The 24,625-nt window shown below is 38.0% G+C and overlaps 2 protein-coding genes and 1 long non-coding RNA gene across 3 annotated transcripts; 2 read left to right on the forward strand and 1 right to left on the reverse strand.

The window, feature by feature from the left end:
- Positions 1–13,453: 13,453 nt before the first annotated feature.
- Positions 13,454–13,876, reverse strand: LOC138873332 (uncharacterized). The gene has a single exon (XM_070151789.1). The coding sequence runs from the start codon at positions 13,874–13,876 to the stop codon at positions 13,454–13,456; it is 423 nt and encodes a 140-aa protein (XP_070007890.1).
- Positions 13,877–18,593: 4,717 nt separating this feature from the next.
- LOC104219247 (pectinesterase 2.1-like) lies at positions 18,594–21,387 on the forward strand. The gene is made up of 4 exons (XM_009769897.2): positions 18,594–19,690; positions 20,236–20,427; positions 20,537–20,896; positions 21,099–21,387. The coding sequence occupies exons 1-4, from the start codon at positions 18,709–18,711 to the stop codon at positions 21,242–21,244; spliced, it is 1,680 nt and encodes a 559-aa protein (XP_009768199.1). The 5' UTR covers positions 18,594–18,708; the 3' UTR covers positions 21,245–21,387.
- Positions 21,388–21,774: 387 nt separating this feature from the next.
- Positions 21,775–23,500, forward strand: LOC138872606 (uncharacterized). The gene is made up of 2 exons (XR_011401063.1): positions 21,775–21,865; positions 23,418–23,500. It is a non-coding gene; the product is annotated as an uncharacterized lncRNA (long non-coding RNA).
- The last annotated feature ends 1,125 nt before the right edge of the window (positions 23,501–24,625 follow it).

Genomic DNA, 24,625 nt, shown 5'->3' on the forward strand with positions numbered 1-24,625 from the left:
ATTGTAAAAACAAAACTCACCCAGATAATTTTGAAGAAAATTGGACGTAACCCAGACAAGATTCGAAGAAAAGTGCTCTCTCACGAAAGAGAACTCTGTACACTGCTGTAAAAACAAAGAAAAATGTGATAAAAAATAACTAAATAGTATGTTAAAAAGGTCAAGGGCAATCATGTCATTAACCAATATATTTTAAGTTAAAATGGCTAGAAATCGATTACATTACCGATGGTGGCTATTTTTCGATAGCCAACTGTAAAAATGGCTACGCCATGCCATTTTTACATTTGAACATGATTCATTCTAGGGATTAGGCTAGGACCTTAGCTGTATTTTTCATATCTTGCAGATTTGCACAAATGGTCTTTCTTTTTTGAGGCAACTCTCTAAGATTGGTCCCTGGGTAGTTAGTAGGCCTGTTCATGGATTGGATCAGATTTAGCACCTTTCGAATTTTGTATTTCGTATATTGCAATCGAATTTGAACTAAATTAAATTCAGATTGGATCGGATTTTGTTGTTTAGATCGGATAAATATTTCGGATTTCGGTTCAGATTGTACGCCTTATTAAGATGCTAAAATAAATAATTTTAATATGTTATCTCCTACCATTTTCAGTAGCAAATCTCATTCATTTTCATATCTTTTACTTTTAATATTGAAAGGAAAGAGAAGGCAAAAACAGTGAGAGAAATAACAAAGAACCTTAGAGTTTTTAAAAGAGCTTCCGTCCACTTATATATATATATATATATATATATATATATATATATATATATATATATATATATATATATATATATATATATGAATTTTGGGTTTCGGATTTGTTTGGATGTAAATTGGGCCAAATTGTATCCGATCCGATATTCAAAATAATTAAAAGAATTTTTACATTCCTATGACACATAGGAAACCTTATTACCCTCAATGTTTCAGTCTTAACTTAATTACACTTAGTATACCAAATTACCAATTCTATACCATAATTAATTAATGATATAATTAATTGTACATTTTTTACTCCTTAATTAAAGGAATCTGAAAATTCTTCTTTGTTTATATGAGAACAGAATTTGAAGTGTTTAATCCAGGCATTCTTGGATGCAGATTCCTCCAATATTCATTCTTCGATGCAATAAGTTTCTCGTTGAAGCCTAATCCAAAATATTGCTTTTGGTTCTTCCATATATTCTAGATGATGCTATTAGTTGTGATGGAAAATCAGTAGCAACTTTTGATGAATAAATACTGCATTTCTTGGGAATGTTCGGTAATATTGACTGGAAATCTTACCTTAACATTTCCCAATTCAAACATCCAGCAGAACCATTCCAGTTAGAGATAAGATGAAAACAGAATCAATTAGCAACAGAGAATATGCTAGATATATACTGAAAGAACATATCTTTCAGTATATTTTCTACAAAAATTCTAAAAATATACAACAAATCAGTTTAAGTATGTATAAAGCATGATTATTTGTAAGGGTATCTACATAATTACTACATTTATACTAAATTGTAGATTTTTTTTTTGCAGAAGATTTGTAGAAGTTTTAGTCGTTTTTGATTTGTGAAAACAGAAAACAAAACATCTACAATCAGAATACAAATAATCTATAATTTATCTACAAAATATCTACAAACTGGGTACATTGAATTTTAATATTCCAATTCTCATTCAATTGTAGCTTAATTGGTATTTTCGACATAATTGTGTTTTTTGCAGAAGATTTTGTAGAAGTTTTAGTCGTTTTGGATTTGTGAAAACAGAAAACAAAGCATCTATAATTAGAATACAAATAATCTACAAAATATCTACAAACTGGGTACATTGAATTTTTATATCCCAATTCCGATTCAATTGTAGCATAATTAGGATTTTTGATATAATTGCGTTTTTTCAGAAGATTTGTAGAAGTTTTTATTTGTGAAAACAGAAAATAAGCATCTACAATCAGAATACAAATAATCTACAATTTATATACAATTTCTGCAATATGTCTTCTTCTTCTTCTAGTTTCAATCTGAAATTCAGTCAAAACCAAGTCTAATCTTCACCAAAACCCCTCAAAATTGAGATATAAACTCCAAACCATATTTCCGATTATTTCAACAACACTCAATCCAAACAAATAATGATTTTTGAAAAAATTTGAATTCAAAGCTTTCAAGCCTTTTAATGACTGTCAGTGGTGGAATTACTGCTCTCTTTTCATTTGCTTTGTATTACTGAAATTTGCGATTGAGAAATAGAGAGAGATGTAGAGAGAATTTCTGGAAACAGAGTGTATCGCAAAAATAGAGTATGGAAAATCCTATTCTGCATTGTGGAAGATCAGAGTGAAGCCAACGATAATTATGGAATGTGCATGATTTGCGTTGGGGGAGATCTGGAAAATATTTAATTCCCTTTTTTTAGCGCGCAAAATAAGGAATCATAAAGCTACAGTGATTCCTTATTTAATGCATTGTATATATTAGGTAGAAATACTATTAACATGAAGGGTAATAAGCAAACTATGAACATAGTTGGTAATATAGTTTCATATATGGCATATATAGGAAAACGCCTCATAATTAAATTATAGATCCGAAAATTCAAAGAACTAAAATCCAATCCAAACCAATCTGATTAAAATGGATCAGTTCGGATTTTCGGGTTGACCCAAATAATACACAGCCCTAGTAGCTATTATGCTCAATTTGTGGGAAAAAAGAAGTTCAGCCAACAACTTTTAAAGAGGCATTTCCACTTTTTTGAGGCAACTATTTTAGACCATGTTCCAATTACTTTCAAAGGCTACATCTAGTCCATTGGATTGATGTAGACAAAATTTAAAGAGTGACAAAAAATCATACGGTGTAAATGATTCACTTTAAAGACAAATTCAGCCTGCTGGCTTAAAGTATCTTATTTCTGTCGGCTAAAAGCATTGATTTTTGAACTTTTTAGAAAGAAAATTGCATGTCTAGAATTTGCACATTGAATATTAAAATTCTTTAATCTCATAATTAAAACTTCGTAAAGAATATTTTTAGAAATTGTAGTAAAAAACGGTTGCATCTATACCCGCTTTTTGAGTCATGTTTTAACTTGTACCCGTTTTGCAAAAAAAATTACAAGTATACTTACTTTTTCGTGTAACTTCAGCATACGGGGCTGAAGTAGCAAAGGCAATCACGCAAAACTTCAGCATTCTAGTAGATGGGCCTGAAGTAGCAAGTGTGTTGAACCAAGTGTGCTGAAGTTTTTGTTTGTAATTGCTGAACTTATGTACAGTAGCTGAAGTTTTGTTCTCTATTTGCTGAAGTTTTTGTTTGTAATTGCTGAACTTAAGTATAGTAGCTAAAGTTTTGTTCTCTATTTGCTGAAGTTTTTGTTTGTAATTGCTGAAGTTAAGCATAGTAGCTGAAGTTGTTTTCTATATTTGCTGAAGTTTTTGTTTGTAATTGCACTAAATAAGCTGAAGTTTTTTTTGTCCTGGATTCATTAGTTTTGTCATTAAGCTTTTTTAAAAACTTCAGCAGAAGATGCTGAAGTTATTTAGTGTCACGACCCCGGTTTGCCCTCCGTGAACCATCGTGACGGCACCTAGTCTCTACGACTAGGTAAGCCTAACAATGCGGAAAAATAAACCACTTTGCAGAAGAAATAATTAAAAACTGAAACAGTGAAATAAAACAGCGTTTAAAAATGCCGCTCGGCATACACAATATCAACTCTCAAAAACTAATACATTTCCCAAAACCCGAAATCTCATGAATACAAGCCTTTGAATGTATACAAGTATCTAACTCTAGAATATCTAACAAGGAAAGAAAATACATAAGGGCTAATACTTAAAAGGGAGAGTAGAAAGGGACTCTTCTGTCAGCGGACGCGGCAGATATACCTCGAAGTCTCTACGAATACCTCGTCTCAAGCGTGATAAGTCTGGGTGAAGGTACCTGAATATGCACATGAAAAACATGCACAGAAAGGGCATGAGTACACCACAGCGGTACTCAGTAAGTGTCAAGCCTAGCCTCGGTCGGGTAGTGACGAGGAAGGTCAGGGCCCTACTGAAATTAAATAAAATATACGGTATAATAGTATAAGATAAAGCAGTACAGTTGAAAAATAACGATAAGAATCAGTACAGGATAATAAAGATAACTACAACTGTAACAGAGGTAAAAACGATCACAAGGAATACTACTGTTCACAAAGATAATAAACGGGATCTCTCAGTATCCCGAGGATCTCTTAGTACCCTCAATATGTGCCAAGGATCTCTTGGTATCCTCAATATATGCTAGGGATCTCTTGGTATCCCGATATATGCTAGGGATATCCTGGTATCCCGAGAATCTCTTGGTATCTTCAATATACGTGCTAGGGATCTCTCGGTATCCTGCACCTCAGCTCAAATCATAAATACATACAGGGGATCCCCCGGGATGCTGCCCCGTAGTCTCAAAGTAAAAACACACAGCAACAACACAAGGAATACTCAATTAAGCTCAATTTCGTACCAAGTAAAACAGGTAATTCTAACCTTACATGCTTCACATAATACAATTAAGGCAGTTTAAGTAATAAAATAATTAAGTCAATTAAACATGTTTCTCTAAGCTAACAACAGGCTAAGATTTCAAGTAGAGTAAGCAGGAAAGGAAAACACAATTAAAGCTACTTTAGTGAAAATAGGTTTTTCAACAATTAGCACAAGTACGCACTCGTCACCTCACGTACAAGGCATTTCAATTACCATAATACCAAATTCTAAGGGGAATGTCTCCCACACAAGGTTAGGCAAGCCACTTACATGGTACCAGCTCAAATCAATCCGAAACCACGCTCTTGCCACGAATACTCGACTCTAAATGGCCCAAATCTATTCAATTCAATTTCATAATGTAAATAACACTTCAAGTAACTGATTCTACAAAGAAATTCTAAGCTAATATGCGAAATTAGGTAAAATGATAAAAATGCCCCTCGGGCCCACGTCTTAGAATCGGGTAAAATTTACATTTCCAGAATCCTCACTCCCACAAGTTCAGTCATACCAAAAGTACCAAAATCCAAGGTCAGATTCCCAATCAAAAGTCGAATTCTAGGTCTAAGAACTTTTTTCCAACTTTTCCCCAATTTTTCATCTCCAATCCGAAATTAAATGATAAAACTAACAATAGATTGATGGAATATAACTAGAAAGGGTTAAAGAATTGTTACTCAATGATTTCCTCTTCAACTTACTCCCAAAATCGCCCTCTCCCGAGCTCCAATTTGATTTTTCCAAGTTTTGAAACTAAACCCTCGAAATCCCTATTTTCTGACTAGTGAAACCGTATTTACGGTCGTGGGACCCCACCTGCGGTCCCGCTTCTGTGGAGCCAAGGTCGCATCTGCGACTTTTCATTAAAGGAGGACTTTCCGCACCTGCGACTACCTTACCGCAAATGCGGAGCCGCTTCTGCAGTGCCCTGACCGCTTCTGCGGTCAACTTCCTTTTTGCCTTAAACTGCTTCTGTTGTTGCTCGACCGTTTTTGCGGCCTCGCACCTGCGGTCCCCAAGCCGCAGGTGCGGTTATGACAACAAATTTAAAGCTTCAGCTACAACTTTCAACTCCAAACTTTTCCGTCCAACATCCGAAATCATCCCGAGGCCCCCGGGACCTCAACCAAAAGCACGAACAAGGCATATACCACTGTCCAAACTTATACCAATCCTTAGAACACCTAAAACAACATCGAAACGATGAATCAACCACGGATTCAAGCCTAAGAACTCCAAAACTCTAAATTTACGTTTTCGATCAAAAAGTCTACCAAACCTCGACCGAATGACCTGAAATTTTGCACACACGTCACATTCAACACTACGGAGCTACTCTAACTTTCGGAATTCCATTACGATCCTCGGATCAAAATCTCACTAAGGAACCGGAAACTTCGAAATTCGACTTTCGGCATTTCAAGCCTAAATTAGCTACGGACCTCCAATACACAATCTGAACACGCCCCTAAGCCTGAAATCACCTAACGGAACCATCGAAATTCCATTCCGAGGCCGTCTTCACACTGTTCTGACTACGGTCAAATTTTCCAAAACTTAAGCTCTCATTTAAGGACTAAGTGTCCCAAAACTCTCCGAAACTCAAAATTGAACATCCTGGCAAATCAAAATAGCAGAAATAAACACAGAAAAAGCAGTTAATAGGGGATCGGCGCGTAAATTCTTAAGACGACCGGCCGGGTCGTCACATTTAGTTCATTTATAAAAACTTCAGTACTAAATAAGCTGTAGTTTTTTTGTCCTGGATAAGCTTTTTCAAAAACTTCATCAGAAGATGTTGAAGTTATTTAGTTCATTTGTAAATATTTCAACACTAAAAGCTGGAGTGTTTTTAATTAACATTGACATCATCTACACAATATGAATGGTTTTGCCCGAATGCAACCATACAATGATGAAGGTAGTCTTGTTTAACTGTAAGACTATGAACTTCCTGTCTTAATTAGTTGCCTAAAAGCGATTCCTACAGCAAATAGGGCTGCTAAATCACACTTATAAATTGAACCCACTTCCATTCGTCCACTTTCTGTAAATAAAAATTTTATTGGGAAATTATCCAAGTGGGATGAAACTCGTACTCCCATATGCATTTATGCCTATAAAATAATTCATCCTTTGTTTGTGTCTTTGCTGAACATATAAGTGCTAGTGATCTTCTCCGAGCTAATATAAAATCTGGTTCCACCAGAAATTTCACAATTACAGAAATATCTGGTTCGAGTTTCATCATACAAGGAACAACTTCAGAAGAAGAAGAAGAAAAAGCAACTGTATATAAGAAACTTTGAAAAGTTATAGAGTTGCTTTAGCAGCACAAACAACGGCAAAAGAAAGAAGAAGAAGAAAACGAAGGAGGAGGAGAAAGGGGACTGAAGTTGTTTAAAAAGTGGATACAAGTTAAAACTTTAAAAAAATAAGTATAGATTAAATGGGGGCGACCAAATAGGACGTCTCGTGCAATTTTTACGATGGACATATGGGTAATAGGACTGCATGCTATTGCATATTTTATTGAATAACCTTGGACCCTTCACCCCGCTATAAAGATTAAACGAGCGGGCTGATTTTACAAAATATTGGCATTATGTGCCGTAAAAATAGCACGGTATAGTCAGTTTTCGGACTGGTCATTCAAAAATAGTCAGCGTTTACGAAGTCAATAAAAAATAGCCATTATTTTGCTGCAACAGAGACCGGTCCAGCATAATATACTGGAGTTCGGTGCACCTGTGTATGAACTCCAGCATATTATGCTGGACGGTATACTTTGCTGCCTCCAGTATAATATACTGGAGACTGGAGCACCGATGCTCCAAACTCCAGTAGATTATACTGGACAATTATACTTGCTGGAACTCCAGTATATTATGCTGGAGTTCTAGTGTACTTATGCTGGAACTCCATCATATTATGTTGGAGTTCCAGCATACTTATCCTGGAACTCCAGTATAATATGCTGGAGTTCAAGCATACTTATGCTGGAACACCAGTATAATATACTGGCGTATTTTCCGGATTTTGAACAATATTTTCGCTCAGATTTATGTTTACATGAAAAGTGGCTAAATTTTGATTATTTTTGAAACTGAGCTATTTTTGAACGACCAGTTGTAAATCTGGCTATTTTTGAATTTCTCCCTTATGCGCCTCCACTGAAAGCCTTAACATTTATGCTCTACTTCTTCTTGAAAAGATACACGTCTAGGACAGGGGCAGATGTACATTGTAGGTACGGATTCACTTGGACTCATATAAATTTTTTTACTGAAATTATAATAAATAGTAGATATGAACTTGTGATATAAAAAATATAATGCGTTCAATATTAAAAACTTAAAGATTGAAACCATTTAAATTTCGGATCCGCCTTTGAATATTACTGCTTTTTTCGCAAACAATCACATTTTAATATATTATTTTTGTTTCAGACATTTGTTTGTCTTTTTCGATTTCTCGAGACGCTTGTAACATGATTTAACTTTTAAATTCATTGGTCAGGAATCAGATAAGAAGTTTCTGATTAAAAATAGAAGAATGTCGGTTATCCCTTAAATTTCTTGACGATTAATGATCTCAATTCAAGATCACAAATTCAAGATGGTCCGTATGACTTGATAAGCTTTTAACCTACTTAGGACCAAACTAAGTGGTTGTTCTTCAAATCAGTCTTTTCTTTGTCAAAATCATTACATTACTGGCTAGACCACTATGTACTACCTCCACCCCAAAGGTCTTTGTTTTCAAATAAATGGAAAAGCAGAATAATAATGGAGATATGTGACTACTCGATTGGTTGGTCACCAGCCACACCAAGTATCCCCAATTTCTCCGTTTTATTCACGTGGAGCAAAAACTAATTTATAGTCTTTTTTATTGACCCTCACATATGCATTCACAGACAATTAGAGGACGACCTTGCCAGCAAACATTATATTTACCCCTTCAAGCTCGTGCAGCGAGTCACGCATCTAAGCGACAACATAAATATTTATACATATCATTACAGACCAACATTGCCAGTTTAGACTTTAGATCCAGATCTAAATTTTATTACTACTTTATATGACTATATTCTTTATTCTTTTTACTCTTAGTATAAATATATGATAAATTTCACGTATAATTACTGTAATTTAAACAATATAACAACAAGGTCACAAAATTACTTCCTCACGTTAAAGTAGCTGAACCATATGGGAATTGTTCAGAAATACAAATGGCCAGGAGGTCAAATATCCAAAAAAAATAAAAAAGATCCACCGTGTAAACATTTTGACCATATATATTTTAAAAAATAAAAGACAATTAAAAACATTTAAATGAAACAAAGAAAGGAAGAAAAAATGATTCCTTGAAGCCGAAAATTTTGACATTCTGATCATTTATATTTTCTTAGTAATTCACACATAATTCAATTATTTTAATGCGACAAAAAATAATTAGTCACAATTATTGTTACGCGGCGCCTTCCTGAGATTCATTGGAAGGGCGACATAAGGCTAAGCAACTGATGTCAGTGCAGTTACTGCCCGCCAACTAAGGTCCCCTCCGTACGCTAGACTAGATTGCCAGTGTCATACGGGAAAACCAATGACGAGCAATTGAGAGAACAGAAATGAGAATTGAGAATGAAAGAAAGTTTGATTGCATTAATGAAAGCTATTACAGAAAAGCAACACGGTGTCGAGGGGGAGAGATACCAGTACAGAGAATTGTTTGCTTGCTAGAAAAGTTGATTGCTTGATCTCCCCTAATAATGCTTAAAAAAAATAAATCAAAGCTACAAGGCTAGACTTGATTAAGCTAGAGAAACATAATGGAAGTACATGGAATAAAACTACTCTATATTTACAATAAAAAAGGACTTAGTTTTCTGCAAGGCAGAAACAGGTCCGTTGTCAGCAGCATTGTCTTTGACATCAGGGTCTGCGAGCGCGGCGTTGTTGGCATCTGCCTGCGGCCGGGCGCTGACGAGGGATATCGGTGGAGCGACAGAGGCACATGCGCGGCCAAGACCGCAGGGCCGACCGTGGCGCTAGGCATTGGGAGGCTTGCTAGGATGCCACGGGTCGCTCCCAAGGGGTCATGGGGCGTGACTGGAAAGCCGCCCATGACATTCTTCCCCACCTGAGTTGGCGATGTCCTAGGCACCTTACTTGCAAGATAATCTTCAACTAGGTTCTTGTAGGCTTTAGGTTTGTTCCCCTCCCCCAAGTATTCTCCTTTGCATCACAGCCCTGCCATTTCACCAAGAACTCTTGGTGATCTTTCCTTGAGGCATGAATCACTCTATTATCAAGGATAGCTTCAACACGCCTTTTTCCGGTTGAATTGGAACCTCGAATACTGGGTATTGTGAGCTGGCTCCGTAAAGGATCCTCCGTGTCTTCCCGAAAAGGTTTCAGGAGGCTTATATGGAAGACATGATGAATTTTCCACCAAACTGGGGTATCCACCCGGTATACAACTTTCCCAATGCGTCTTTCAATGGACAATGGTCCAATGTATTTTTGCAATAGGCGAGGGTCATGGACCCCCGCAAATAAGTACCGCTTTGGGATTTGACCATCACTTTGTCTCCTACTTGGTATTCAACAAAGCGACGATTTTGATCAGCATGCCTCTTCATTCGCTTTTGAGCTTTGACAAGATAGCTCCGCACTATCTCCGTATTTTGCTTCCACTCTTTTGAGAAGCTAGCAGCTCGAGGAGATTTAGACATGTTTGGTGCATTCACTGTGTGTGGGAGTAGCAGTTGATGTTCGGTAACAATTTCAAAAGCACTTTTGTTTGTACTAGAGCTCTTTTGTGAATTGAAACACAGTTGAGCAACATCCAGAAGCTTCACCCAATTCTTCTGCGATCCGGTTACAAAGTGGCGGAGATATTCCTCTAATATACCATTGAACCGCTCCATCTGGCCATCGGATTGCGGATGGAAACTTGAGTTGTGACTCAATTTTGACCCAAGGCACTTAAAGAGTTGGGTCCAAAAGTTGTTAGTGAAGCGTGAGTCGCGATCACTAACAATTTCTTTGGGCAGGCCCCAATATTTGACGACATGAGAGAAGAAGAGTCGGTATCTTCTGTTGATATATATTATGGGGCTGCAATAAAGATAACATACTTGGAAAACCGATCTACCACAACCACGATAGTTGTGAGGTCTCCGACCTTGGGCAATCCGGTGATGAAATCCAGGGAATCCCTTTCCCAAGGTCTCTTTGGGACAGCTAGTGGTTCTAAGAGTCCCGCTTGTGTCAAGTGGTCCGACTTGTCCTTCTGGCATACTAGACAAGTCTTCACATACTGAGCGACGTCATTGGCCATTTGAAACCAATAATATGCACGAAGAAGTAACGCCATGGTACATTCTTCACCGGGATGGCCGTCCCACAAAGTATCATGACATTTCGCCAGAAGAGTCCTTCGCAGATCTCCTCCTTTAGGAACATAAAGTCAGTTCCCTTTCACTTTCAGAAAACCATCTTTCATGTAGAACTAGCGAGTCTTGCCCTGTCCTACCAAATCAACCAAATACTGTGCAACAGGATCCTTGATGAGTAGATCCTGTATCTGGTCCTTGATGGAGGTGGCTACTTCACTCCCCCTTAGGGTGGCGAGTAGGCACACAGATGCTAGATCAGCTCTCTTACTGAGCGCATCAGCAATATGATTGGTCTTCCCACTGCGATACTCTAGCCTGAAGTGCAATTCAGTTAGGAGTTCCTACCACCTGGCTTGTCGACCATTCAGTTTCGGCTGGGTCATGAAATGGCTAACAATAATGTTGTCTGTCTTAACCACGAACAGGGTCCCCAACAGATAGTGCCTCCAAAGGCACAAGTAGTGGACGACAACCAATAATTCTTTCTCATGGGTGGCATAACGCCTTTCTGCATCCTTCAGCTTCCGACTGTCATATGCTACAGGATTCCCTTCTTGTAGCAAGACTCCGCCGAGGGCATAATCGGATGCATCCGTTTGTACCTCGAATGTCTTGGCCAAATCAGGGAGGGCCAAGACGGGGCTACTAGACATAGCCACTTTCAATGCGTTAAAGGTGTCCGCTCGCCTCGATCCCCAATCCCAGGGTGTGACCTTCTTGAGGATTTTTGTCAATGGCACTACGATGAAGGAGTAGTTTTTCACAAAACGCCGGTAGAAGTTGCATAGGCCAAGGAACGCCCTCAAGGCATGGACATCCTTGGGCGGCGACCAATCTGTGATTGCCTGGATTTTCTATTAGTCCATCTTGATCCGCCCTTCCTCGATGACATGTCCGAGGAAGTCAATTTACTTTTGAGCAAAGGAACACTTGGATAGCTTCGCATATAGTTCATGCTCCCGCAATCGTGCTAAGACCTTCCGCAAATGCACTAGGTGTTCTTCCAATGTTGGGCTATATACCACATTGTCATCCAAGTAGACCACCACGAATTCGTCAATGTACTCTCAGAAGATTTGGTTCATCAGAGTGCAAAATGTAGCCGGGGCATTAGTCAAGCCGAACAACATGACCAGGAAGTTGTACGACCCATATCTTGTCACACAGGTCGTATTGTGTTCATCACCCACTGCAATCCGAACTTGCCAATAACCTGTCTTTAGGTCTATCTTGGTGAACATCGTCGCACTACCCAGTCTATCGAACAAGTCTGCCATTAGCGGAATAGGGTACTTGTTCTTCACAGTGATTTTGTTTAGAGCCCGATAATCCACACAGAGTCACAGGCTGCCATCATGTTTCTTTTGGAATAGAAGAAGGGATCCGTATGGGGACTTGGAGGGCACAATGATCCCTGTATCAAGCATCTTCGTCAATTGTCTCTGAAGCTCGGTGAGTTCGGGTTGTGACATCCTATAGGGCACTCGGGTGGGTGGCTTCGCGCCCGGCACCAACTCAATTTCATGGTCCATAGTGCGCCTAGGCGGTAGTCGCTTTGGCATGTCTTGTGGCATGACATCTTCAAACTCTAGTAGTAGCTCCTTCACGGGTTTAGGAATGGGACCTGAAGAGCATTCTATATCTTCAATGCAAAGGGTTGCCAGGAACGTAGGTTCATGTCTTTTGACCCCCTTTCTTCAACTACAAGGCTGAGATGTTCTCAACGACCATCTTCATGGGCATGCACGGGATAATGCAGGGCTTGGTCCCGTTTGCTCCCATCATCAGTAACATGTCAGTATACGGTACATGCATGGTGTTGGTTTGCCTCAAGAATTCCAATCCAACTATTAACTCGAAGTCATCTATGATCACCACGCGCAGGTTGAATTTTCCTTCGTAAGGGCCAAGCTTCACTGGTACCTCTTTGGATATCCCACCCACTGTCTGAGGAGATGAGTTGACAGCCTTGACACTACCTCTTCCCTTTCCTACAACTAGACCAAGTCGCTCCACCTAAGTCGAGGCTAAGTAGTTGTAGGTAGCACCCGTATCTATTATCACCCGAATGGGCTTGCTATTTACCTTTATCTCGACGAACATTAAGGTCCTCTCTTGTTTAGAAGGAGTCCTCTCATCCGCCTTCTTTTTTTCTTTCTTAGTGCTTGGGCAGGGGTCCTTCTTCTTAGGGATACCAGCACTAGTTCCCGCTAAGGCCTTAGAAATGGAGCCAATAATTGCATTGAAGGTACCTATTGGTTCGGTCTGACCTGCATCGTCTGTGTCGTCATCCGTCCCATCATCAAAAGCTTGATGGGCATTCATTTGTGCATGTGGACACTCATTATTCCAATGTGGTCAGCCGCATGGCATCCTGAAAGAGGCTTTCTCCCCTAGTCATTGTTGTTTGACGCAACATTATTGCTGTCTGGGGAGGGAGCCTTAGATTTGGTTGCACTCCGATCTCCCCCACTTCTGCTAGGCCACCATTGCTACGCTAGCCCTCTTTGAATCCCGCTCGAGCAGACGGCTGAGACCTATCCTTCCGAGCTTCCACTTGATAGTTCCCAAGGCATTCAGCTACTTGGATCGCCTTGGGTAGGGTATCTACCCTTTGTATTTGCAGCTCCATATGGTCATAAGGTTTCAACCCTTCCAGGAAGGTGAAGAGCTTGTCTTTGTCCCCCATGTCACGTATGTTTAGCATGAGCGCGGAGAATTCCCGCACGTAGTCCTGCACTGATTTGGTCTGGAGGAGCTCTCGTAGCTTTCTCCTTGCGTTGTATTCAATATTTTCGGGGAAGAACTGTAGGCGTATGGCTACCTTCAGTTTTTCCCATGTCTCGAGAGTATCTTCACCGGTCCTGATGGATTCGTACTTCACCCGCCACCAGAGTTTAGCATCACTCTGAAGATACATGGCAGTAGTTGCTACCTTCTTAGCTTTTCTAGGCCCCAAACAGCATCAAAGTACTGTTCGATGTCAAAAATGAAGTTTTCCACTTCCTTGGCATTCATAGCTCCACTGTATGGCTTTAGCTCAGGAATTTTCAGCTTTTGTGTTGCGGAAGCGGGGTTCACAGCGCCCCCGATTTGGTTCCCACCTCCTCGAAGCAGGCCCTGTAAAGCAGCATTGACAACATTGAGCTGGTCTGTCAAGTTGTCAATGGTTTGTTGCATGGCAGTTACCCTGTCTGTCTCTTGTGCCCTGTAGGCTAAATCCTCGATACACTCCTGTTGGAGTTCCTCGAATTTGCCAAAAATTTCAGCTGCCGTTTGCGGGTCTCCCTCGGAGTCGCGACTGATGTTTTCTATGTCAACTTCGGCCTTCTGCGGTCCAGGTCATCCAACCTTTGCACTAGGCTGGTTCTTAGTTCGGGCACCGTATCCATGAAGGGCCGTAATCCGTCAACCGTCTGTTCAAGGGCTGCAATGCAGTCCCCATGATTCACCATTGTCAGAAATGGTGGTAATGGCAATGCATTCCTTCATTCGATGTCGAGCCTAGGCTCTGATACCAACTGTTACACGCCGACTTCCTGAGATTCCTTGGAATGACAACATAAGGCTAAACAACTAATGTCAGTGCAGTTACTGTCTGCCAACTGAGGTCCCCTCCGTACGCTAGACTAGATTGTTAGTGCCGTACGGAAAAATCAATGTCAAGAGCAATTGAGAGAACATAAATGAAAATTGAGAATGAAAGAAAGCTTGACTGCATTAATGAAAGCTATTACAGAAAAACAATACGGTGTAGAGGGGGATAGACACCAGTACAGAGAATTGTTTGCTTGCTAGAAAGTTTGAATGCTTGATCCCCCCTAATAATGCTTAAAAATAAATAAATCAAAGCTACAAGACTAGACTTGATTAAGCTAGAGAAACATAATGAAAGTACATGGAATAAAACTACTCTATATTTACAATGAAAAAGACTTAGTTTTCTACAAGGCAGAAACAGGTCTGTTGTCAGCAGCATTGTATTTGGCATCAGGGTCTGCGTGCGCGACACTGTTGGCATCTGCATGCGGCGGGGCGCTGGCGAGGGATATCGATGGGGCGACAGAGGCACATGCGCGCTTGTCACTTGGCGCGGCCAAGACCACGGGGCCGTCCATGGCGCTAGGCATTGGGAGGCTTGCTAGGATGCCACGGGGCGCGTCCAAGAGGTCATGGGGCATGGTTTAAGGGGCATTTAAGTCATTACATCACAAGAAAATGCTTATCAGCACCTATTTACCAAATACTTTAACTGCTTATTATCAGTTTCAATACTTAAATCCAAACACGTAACTGCTTATTTATTAAATCAGTTTCAGCAATTATGCTTATCAACCACTTTGAATCAGCTAAGCCAAACATGCTCTCACAGTCTTTTTGATTGACCCTCACATATGCATTCACAGACAATTAGAGGACGACCGTGCTAGCAAACATTATATTTACCCCTTCAAGCTCGTGCAGCGAGTCACGCATCTAAGTGACAACATAAATATCTATACATATCATTACAGACCAACATTGCCAGTTTAGACTTTAGATCCAGATCTAAAATTTATTACTACTTTATATGACTATATTCTTTATTCTTTTTACTCTTAGTATTAGTATAAATATATGATAAATTTCACGTACAACAAAGTCACAAAATTACTTCCTTTCACATTAAAGTAGCTGAACTATATGTGAATTGTTCAGAAATACAAATGGCCAGGAGGTCAAATATCCAAAAAAAATAAGAAAGATACACCATGTAAACATTTTGAGCATCTATATTTTAAAAAATAAAAGACAATTAAAGACATTTAAATGAAACAAAGAAAGGAAGAAAAAATGATTCCTTGAAGCCGAAAATTTGACATTCTGGTCATTTATATTTTCTTAGTAATTCACACATAATTCAATTATTTTAATGCGATAAAAAATAATTAGTCACAATTATAGACGTTCAGTGGCCATACATGAAATTAACCATATATTTAAGGTAAATATTAAATTTATTATATGTGACTGCAAATAAATTTCAAATTGAAAATAATTGGTGCAAACGCACCGGCTGACAATGTTGTATAGAGCAGTCAATATGGGCGGGGTCAGGCTAGCCCAACTCAGTCCATGTGGGCTTTAACAATTGGCGGATTGGGCTGGGCTAGCCCACCATTTTGATGGACCTTATAATGGTCAACCCACCCCACCCCTATGTGGGTTGCAGGCCCCCACGAGCTAACCCATCATTTTTTTAAAAATATAATTTTATATATATTTTTTAAGTTCTAACCCAAAAAAGATAAATATTTAAAACTTGAAAAAATCTTATTGGAAAAATTTCACAAAACTTAATAACTTTTTATATTATTTCAATGTATCACAATAAAAACTAAAAAAGTAAAAGACAAAACCATGTCATTCACTAAAACGGGCTGGTTCTGGTCGGCCCAACGGGCCAAGCCCATATTGACGACTCTAATGCTGTAGATTAATCATATAGTAAAAATTGCACGGGGCCCCTATTTGATCGTTCCCATTTAACCTATACCCATTTTTAAAACAGTTTTAACTTGTACCCACTTTTTAAACTAACTTTCGTCCTTTTCTCTTCCTCCTTATCCTCCTTATCATTTCACCAAAGATATGGTATGGGTCTTGCGAATCCTCCATCCAACTGCCAACACCTTCTGCTATCTCCCCAAACAGATCCACGTCCACAAATTCATGTTCAACTACATAATCTCCATAAACATCTAGTTGTGGTACTACTTCAGTCGCGACTTCTCTGTAAAAAAAAAAAATGATTTCCCTGTGGTTGAAAATTCTCTTATCCTGCAGGGAAATCTAAATCCATGTTCTGAAAAGCAAATGGAGGAGCTTAGGGACGTTTGCTAATTTTAGTGTTGTTGCTACATTGTTTATAACACTTCCAATTAAATAGCAGGTTTCTTGATTCTTGTTTCAGAATCGCATAGAGCCACGCAAATCTCATAGGCCGAATTTCATTGAAATTCATGTTTGGTTACAATCTGAAACTTAGAATTGGAACCAAACTTTTGCAACTATACTAAGGTTTCTTTGTTGAATCTAGACTCTCCTGCAACAAAAACTTTACAAAACAAAAACTTCGCCCGTTACAAAACAAAAACTTCACCTCTAGAGTTGAAGTTTGTCAGTTACAAAAACAAAAACTTCAGCAATTACAAACAAAAACTTCAACAAATAAAGAACAAAACTCCAGCTACTATGCTTAAGTTCAGCAATTACAAACAAAATTTTCAGCACACTTAGTTCAGCACACTTGCTACTTCAGTCCCGTCTACTAGAATGCTGGAGTTTTGCGTGATTGTCCCCGTATGCTGAAGTTACGCGAAAAAGTGGGTACGTTTGCAATTTTTTTTGCAAAGCGGACATAAGTTAAAACGTGACCCAAAAAACGGATATAGATACAAATGCCCCAACCATATATTGCAAGTGTCCTAATTACAACCCTACAAGTTTTATCACATATAAGGAGAACCCAAGTCCAATTAATCAATCGGTCGTTTTTGGGGAAATTTTTCAGCACTAAATTAACTCGTTAATATTGACATTTAATAAAGTTAAGTAGAAAAGTGGGATTTTTTCCTTTAGCTGTCCCCTGGCTTTGAATATTAAAGCTACTTTAATATATGAGATCTGTTATAGGAGTGCTCTATCAGCGGGTGAAGATTTTCGGTCGCTTGACTGTAATACAGTTCAAAATTGAATCCATAGCATTTGGGTAAAAACTTACCCTATATTACATGCGGCCCTCTTAAAAGATCTTCTAGGGTGTTTAATTTTTATGTTAGGTTAAACTGCATTGATAGTACAGAAATTTTATTATTCAATTAATGCTTATAAGTTAATTTCTTTTCTATGCAGGGCCGGCCCTAACATTATTAGTAGTAAGACTTATGTCTTAGGCCCCCAAATTTAAGGGGCCTATTTTTTAAACATAATAGGTTTATAAGTATTTAAAAAATATTATTTTTGTACTTTTAATACAAAAGTAGAGTTTTTTATATAAAAGTAAAGAATTTTTTTAAATATATAAATATAGAAGTAATAATTTGAATTACTTAAAATGGGTAGATAAATAATTTTTCCAACATTTCAATTTGAGTTGATTTGAGAATTCCACTTTTTCCTCCGTCATCGTATAAATTTTTTAATTTCTCTTTTTAAATTTGTCCTAGTTATCTTTTTTTCCCCCAATTTTTCATATTTCGAAAACCCCTACATATTTTCTGTCTTTCCCTTTGATATTCTTACTTACTTTCTTTCTCCAATATTTCATTACTCACCTTCTTTCTCCAAGATTTCATTAGCTCAAGTGTTCAACAATACTTTTAAGCTTCCAATAGTTCTATACTTTGTTGCTTTATAAAATCTTACCTTGGATCAATGTCTCAAAAAAATTCAATGAGTTGGTTATATTATCAATTGATAAGGAATTATTAGAGGAAATCGATTATAAAAAAAATTATTAACAACATTGTATCTTAAAAAGTTAGAAGAATAGACTTCAAATAAAAATATACTATTATAATTTTTCTTTTAAAATTTTAAACTTCACATTAAACTTTAATTTTAGGTTGAGCCGTCCCTGTTTTGTAAGAAGCATTAATAGCGAGCTAATCGTGCCGATGTTTGCTCCATTTTGCTGACGCAGTTATATAAACTAGTGAAGTGAAAGTCTTTCAGAACGTCTAGCAAATCACGAAGTTGCAAACTTCTGAAATGGCTACTCCTTACCAACCTCTGTTACCAGAGACACCAAAACAAAATCCCATAATAAGCTGCAAGATCCTCACTTTTGTCATTACGTTCGTTGTTGCTCTCTTCTCAGTTGTTTTTCTTGTTGCTCCTTATCAGTTTGAGGTTAAGCATTCTAATCTATCATCTTTACCTGGTCCACAACTATGTGAGGCTGCACAAGATTCCCAACTCTGCCTCAGTTATGTCTCTGAGCTAGTATCCAATGGAATTGTTACATCCGATTCAGATGGACTTACTGTTCTGCAAAAATTCCTAGTAAAATATGTCCATCACATGAACAGTGCAATTCCAGTGGTTCACAAGATCAGAAACCAGATCAATGACATTAGTCACAAAGGAGCTTTAGCAGACTGTCTTGAGCTCCTTGACCTGTCAATTGAGTTAGTGACTGACTCAATTGCAGCACTTGGTAAATCAAGAAGCCGTTTGGCACATGCCAATGCACAAATCTGGCTAAGTGGGATGCTTACTAACCACGTCACATGTTTAGATGGACTTAATTCCCTAAGTAACACAACTTCAATTGGAACGATTCTTGAAGAGTTGATCTCAAGAGCCAAAACAGCTTTGGCAATTCTTGCTTCTGTCACAACCCCAAATGAGGAAGTTTTCACGCCGCTTTCGGGGAGAATGCCATCATGGGTAAATTCAAGAGACAGGAAGCTATTGGAGAGTTCAGCCAAGGAAATTAAAGCTAATGCAGTGGTAGCACAAGATGGATCAGGGGATTATCAAACACTTACTGAAGCAGTTGCTGCAGCACCAGATAAGAGCAAGACTCGGTACGTGATCTATGTCAAGAAGGGAATTTACAAAGAGAATGTGGAGGTGACTAAGAAGAAAATGAACTTGATGATTGTTGGTGATGGCATGAATTCTACCATTATCACTGGTAGCCTTAATGTTGTGGATGGATCAACCACCTTCCGCTCTGCCACTCTTGGTAAGTCTTCAGTTTATCAGACTACTTATTCCTTTTTTCTTATTGGTTGATGGTCTGCTCTTGGGGATAAAAAAGATTTTTTTTTGCTTCCTAGTATTAAATTGCATTAAATGAGTAGTTGATTATTGGCTATACTGCCTCTCTGTCCAGCCCATCCTGCTTATCTAGCCACCAGATCGATTATGAGTTGCATTAATATATCATGGCCCTTTCGCAATTGAATAAGATCCATCTATATGTATAATGGTCTCCTACCCTATTATTTTGCTCCTTCAGCAGTTAAAATTTGTTCCTAATGGTGTTTTTTGCATTCATCTCTTGGTTAAGGAACACGTGTTATACAAGTCATGGCGGAGCTAGCGCGGAACCGAACACAATAATTTTTGCTTAAACAGTGTATTTATGTTAAAAGTTTATTAGATATACACAAATATTAATTTAGAACTTAGTAATTATTAGCACTAGAAGTCATTTTAAAATCTAGAACTCATAAAGTTAAAATCTATGCTCTGCGTTTGATACTAGTGCATTGCATCCTATTGCAGCTGCAGTTGGCCAAGGATTTATACTACAAGACATCTGTATACAAAATACAGCAGGACCAGAGAAACACCAAGCAGTGGCACTTCGAGTGGGAGCTGATATGTCTGTCATAAATCGTTGTCGTATTGATGCTTATCAAGATACCCTTTACGCACATTCTCTAAGGCAATTCTATAGAGACTGCTACGTAACAGGTATTTCCGCTCAATTGAACTCAATACTTTTGACATATAATATATACAGATTCCGTGTAAAGAATTTTTATCGAATCATCAAATTTAAATTCTGAATTTTTTGCTGCAGGTACTGTCGACTTCATATTTGGTAATGCAGCCGTTGTATTCCAGAAATGCCAACTTGTACCTAGAAAACCTGGTAAAAACCAGAAAAACATGGTGACTGCACAAGGCCGAACAGATCCAAATCAGGCCACGGGAACTTCTATTCAATTCTGTGACATAATAGCAAGTCCAGACCTTGAACCAGTCAAGAGTGAATACAAAACATATCTTGGTAGGCCATGGAAGGAATATTCAAGAACGGTAGTCATGGAATCATACCTAGGTGATCTCATAGATCCAGCTGGTTGGTCTGAGTGGAGTGGAGATTTTGCCTTGAAGACATTATACTATGGGGAGTACATGAACAATGGACCTGGTGCAGGTCATAATTAGTTTATCTAAACCCAACATTTTTGACACAAAACATAAATATATATATATATATATATATATATATATATATATATAACTACTGAATTTTAACAAATAATGTTAAATCCGGACCCGAATTTACAATTAGTTAATGTTAAGTAACTTAAAGGTTTAATTATCAAGTCTAAATTATAGATCCGCCTTTGGTGCAGGTACTAGCAAGAGGGTGACGTGGCCCGGTTATCATGTCATAACTGATGCTGCTGAGGCTAGGCCGTTTACGGTGGCTGAGCTGATTCAAGGCGGCTCGTGGTTGAGTTCAACTGGCGTGACTTTTGTTGAAGGATTGGATGAGTAGGGAATTATTATTTGGCTTTAGAGTGTCGTATACGTCTTTATTTTAACCTACGTTGAGAACTAGGTATATATATATTATCCGAACAAACTTTGTATCTGTGATGAACTCAAAATAAGTACTCCACTATATTTGTTGTCCCATAAGATATGTCGTAATTAGGGTTGTGCATTTGGATCGGATATCCGAAATCCGATCCGATCCGCTCCAATTCGGATTTCGGATTTCGGATTTCGGATATTTGGATCGGATTCGGATTTGAATTATTAAAAATTCGGATTTGTATAGTTTGAACCCGATCCGATCCGAAATCCAAATTTATTAAGGGAATAATAAATACCAATTTTATTTTTTAGGGTTAGGTTAGGTCTTATTTCATTGTGCAGCTTCTGCTGCTCACGCCTCACCACTTCACCTTCACTCACAGTCCACGCCTTCACTCTCACGGCCTCGCTCCTCAGTCCTCACAAGTCACAGTGAGTGTCACACCCAGAAGACTACTGCTCAGGCCTCAGTGCTCACTTCAGTCTTCACGGCTCACGCCTCAAGCTGTTCCCTCCTGCTCGTCGCTTCCTCTATCTCTTCTCTGTGTTCCGGGCCTTCCGGCGACCGCACTGGTAACTGGTAAGACACTAAGAATCACTCATTCTCTCTCGAGTCAGAAGTTTTAATGCTGGAATACCATGCTGTTAGAATCCTGCTCGACAAGTGATTAAAGGACTATGAGAAATTCTTAAACAAGAACCCAGCATACTTAACTCATCCCACCAAATTATAGATAATAAAAAATGGGCAGAGCCATTAAAGGCTAAGAATTTTAAACAAGAATCCAGCATATACTAACTCGTACGGCCAAATCGCAAATGAAAACAATGGGTAGTACTTGATAACTTCTAATAAGAGAAGATTATAAGGACCAACAGGGTAATGGCCAAAATCATGAGGAGCTAAACATCAACGGCAGTTTGCTAAACAAGTAAGGGCATAAAGATGCATGTAAATTCTACTTCAAGGTATTTTGTTCTGTTATGAACTGTTGAATCCGATCCGAAAATCCGATCACCAAACCGATCCGAAATTATGCAATTCGATCCAATCCGATATAATTCGGATCAGATTCGGATTTCATTTTGTGGAATCCGAAATCCGAAATGTGCTAAATCTGATCCGATCCGATCCATGCACAGCCCTGATCGTAATAGTATATGGCTATATATTTGGTAGTGCCAGTCTGCCAGATGCATGTTGCTGCAAGCCTAACCAAACAAACATCTTATGGGGAGGACGTTTCTCTCGGGTAGATCTGAAGTTATATGAATTCAATAAAGCTTTTAATTAATTTGCACTTATATCTTAGACATCGTTTATGGAAATATCTGTTTTAGTTATTGGACTTTCGGAATCCAATCATCCATTGACTTAAATAACTTAAATTTGGAGTTGATTTTTAAAATGGTAACTCTTATTCGACTTGCATGTGTTAAGCATATAACCTTTTATCATATTCAATCGACTTTCAATCTTTCAGAAGATATAGTTTATAAACAGGTTGATAAAATTATAGAATAAAGTGGTATATCCATTTTTTTATATTCTAGTAAGGAATTTTTACCTCCTATAGCAAAGGTTAACACTTTATTTATTTTAAATAAATACCATTTAAAAAAATTATATTGTATAGATACCTTTTAATGTTTATAGCAAAATATCTAATTTTGGTTACCTCCTACCCCTAAGCCACTAAATACGCTATTCAGTTACACTATTTTCTTTCTCTCTCTACTTTGATACATGTCATTCTCTTCCCCATTCCCTAAAAACACGACTGAGGGCTCCGCTCGCCGCCACTCTCATGGCTTCCGCCGCCGCCTGAACTCGCTGGTTCCGCCATCCTTCACTCTATCAGAACCCTAACTAACTTTTATGTATCCTAAAAAGGATGATCCGAGAGAAATTATTGATTGGTTTCGTTCAATAGTATGAGAGAAAGAACAATTCTATGTTGATGATCCATGTCCAATTGTCCATTCATATCCTAGTTATTATTTGACAGTATATTGTCTTTGTTGTGATAGTACTACTCCTGGAATTGTCAAATCTGCAATGCAACAAAAGCAATTACAACCCTTTTAAACACAAGGAAGTCACTAACAGCCCTTGATTACCTTATTGGTAGTTGATGGCAAGAAGAGAGACTTGGGACGACACAACTATTCCTCAGAAAATTCAACAGAAGAAAGACCAGTCTGCATATGAGCATCAACATCTTCTCTGGAAGGATATTTTTCACCAGAAGAAGGCAAAGAAACCTCGATATTATCATCCAAGGGAGACCAGTAACAAGATATAGCAATTGTGGATTCGCCGGAAATTAGGGTTTGTTGGCGGATTCGCCGGAAATTAGGGTTTGTTCTTGAACAAAGACGACAGAGTTTGGGGCTGGGCAACTTGATTTTCTATTAATATATTTCAATGTATTTTCAACGTATCATGCTGTATTTTCATGTATTTCATTGTATTCATTGTAATTCAATGTATCTCATTGTATTCCATGTATTTCATTGTATTCATTATCTTTTTTTTCATTGTATTTCAATGTATCCCGTTGTATTCTATGTATTTCATTGTATTCACTGTCTCGCTATATGCCGTGAATGTATTCATATGTTTTTCTTAATTAATATAATATATGTATTCAAATGTATTATATAATTTCTCTGAAGATTGCTATATTTTTGGGGTATTTTTCGGTTGAGAATCTTTTTTATACAAGGAAATACAAATTTTGTGTATTATAATTGAGTTTGTTGAGTTATATTAGGAGTCTATTATGTTAATTGATTCATTTTCTGTTTAAAAACAGTATATTCCCCTATTTCACTCAGTGAATAAAGTCGAATACAATAATCTATCCAGCTGTAATCCCCATGTTTCACGCCATGAATACAGTCGAATACACTTGAATACAACAACTGATTAGCTGGACTTCCCTGATTCACGCCTATTTTTGCTACTGTATTCATGAATACAGTAGCTTAAATACATCTTATAACAACAAAAAACGTATCTACAATCCGTAATATAGCAAATGGTATCTATAGATAGCTAATTACCACTGAAAAATAGTGTTTTATGAAAATTTCTTTAAAAATAATGAAAGTTGAAAAATGCTCTTTCGAATGAATGAGTTGGCAAATCATCTCATGTGAAATGCTTCATTGGCATGCCATATAGGAGCCAGACCTATTTTCCCATACTGAATACAGTGACCCCACACTTAAAATTGTGCATTGTCCTTAATGCACACAATACTAATAAGAGGGTAAAAGAAACTCCTTGGTAGGCCAAAGGCCGAAGCACTAGCAACTCATGGGGTACTCAAAC

The sequence above is a fragment of the Nicotiana sylvestris genome, chromosome 7, assembly GCF_000393655.2.
Source record: "Nicotiana sylvestris chromosome 7, ASM39365v2, whole genome shotgun sequence".
NCBI classification, from domain to species: Eukaryota; Viridiplantae; Streptophyta; class Magnoliopsida; order Solanales; family Solanaceae; genus Nicotiana; species Nicotiana sylvestris.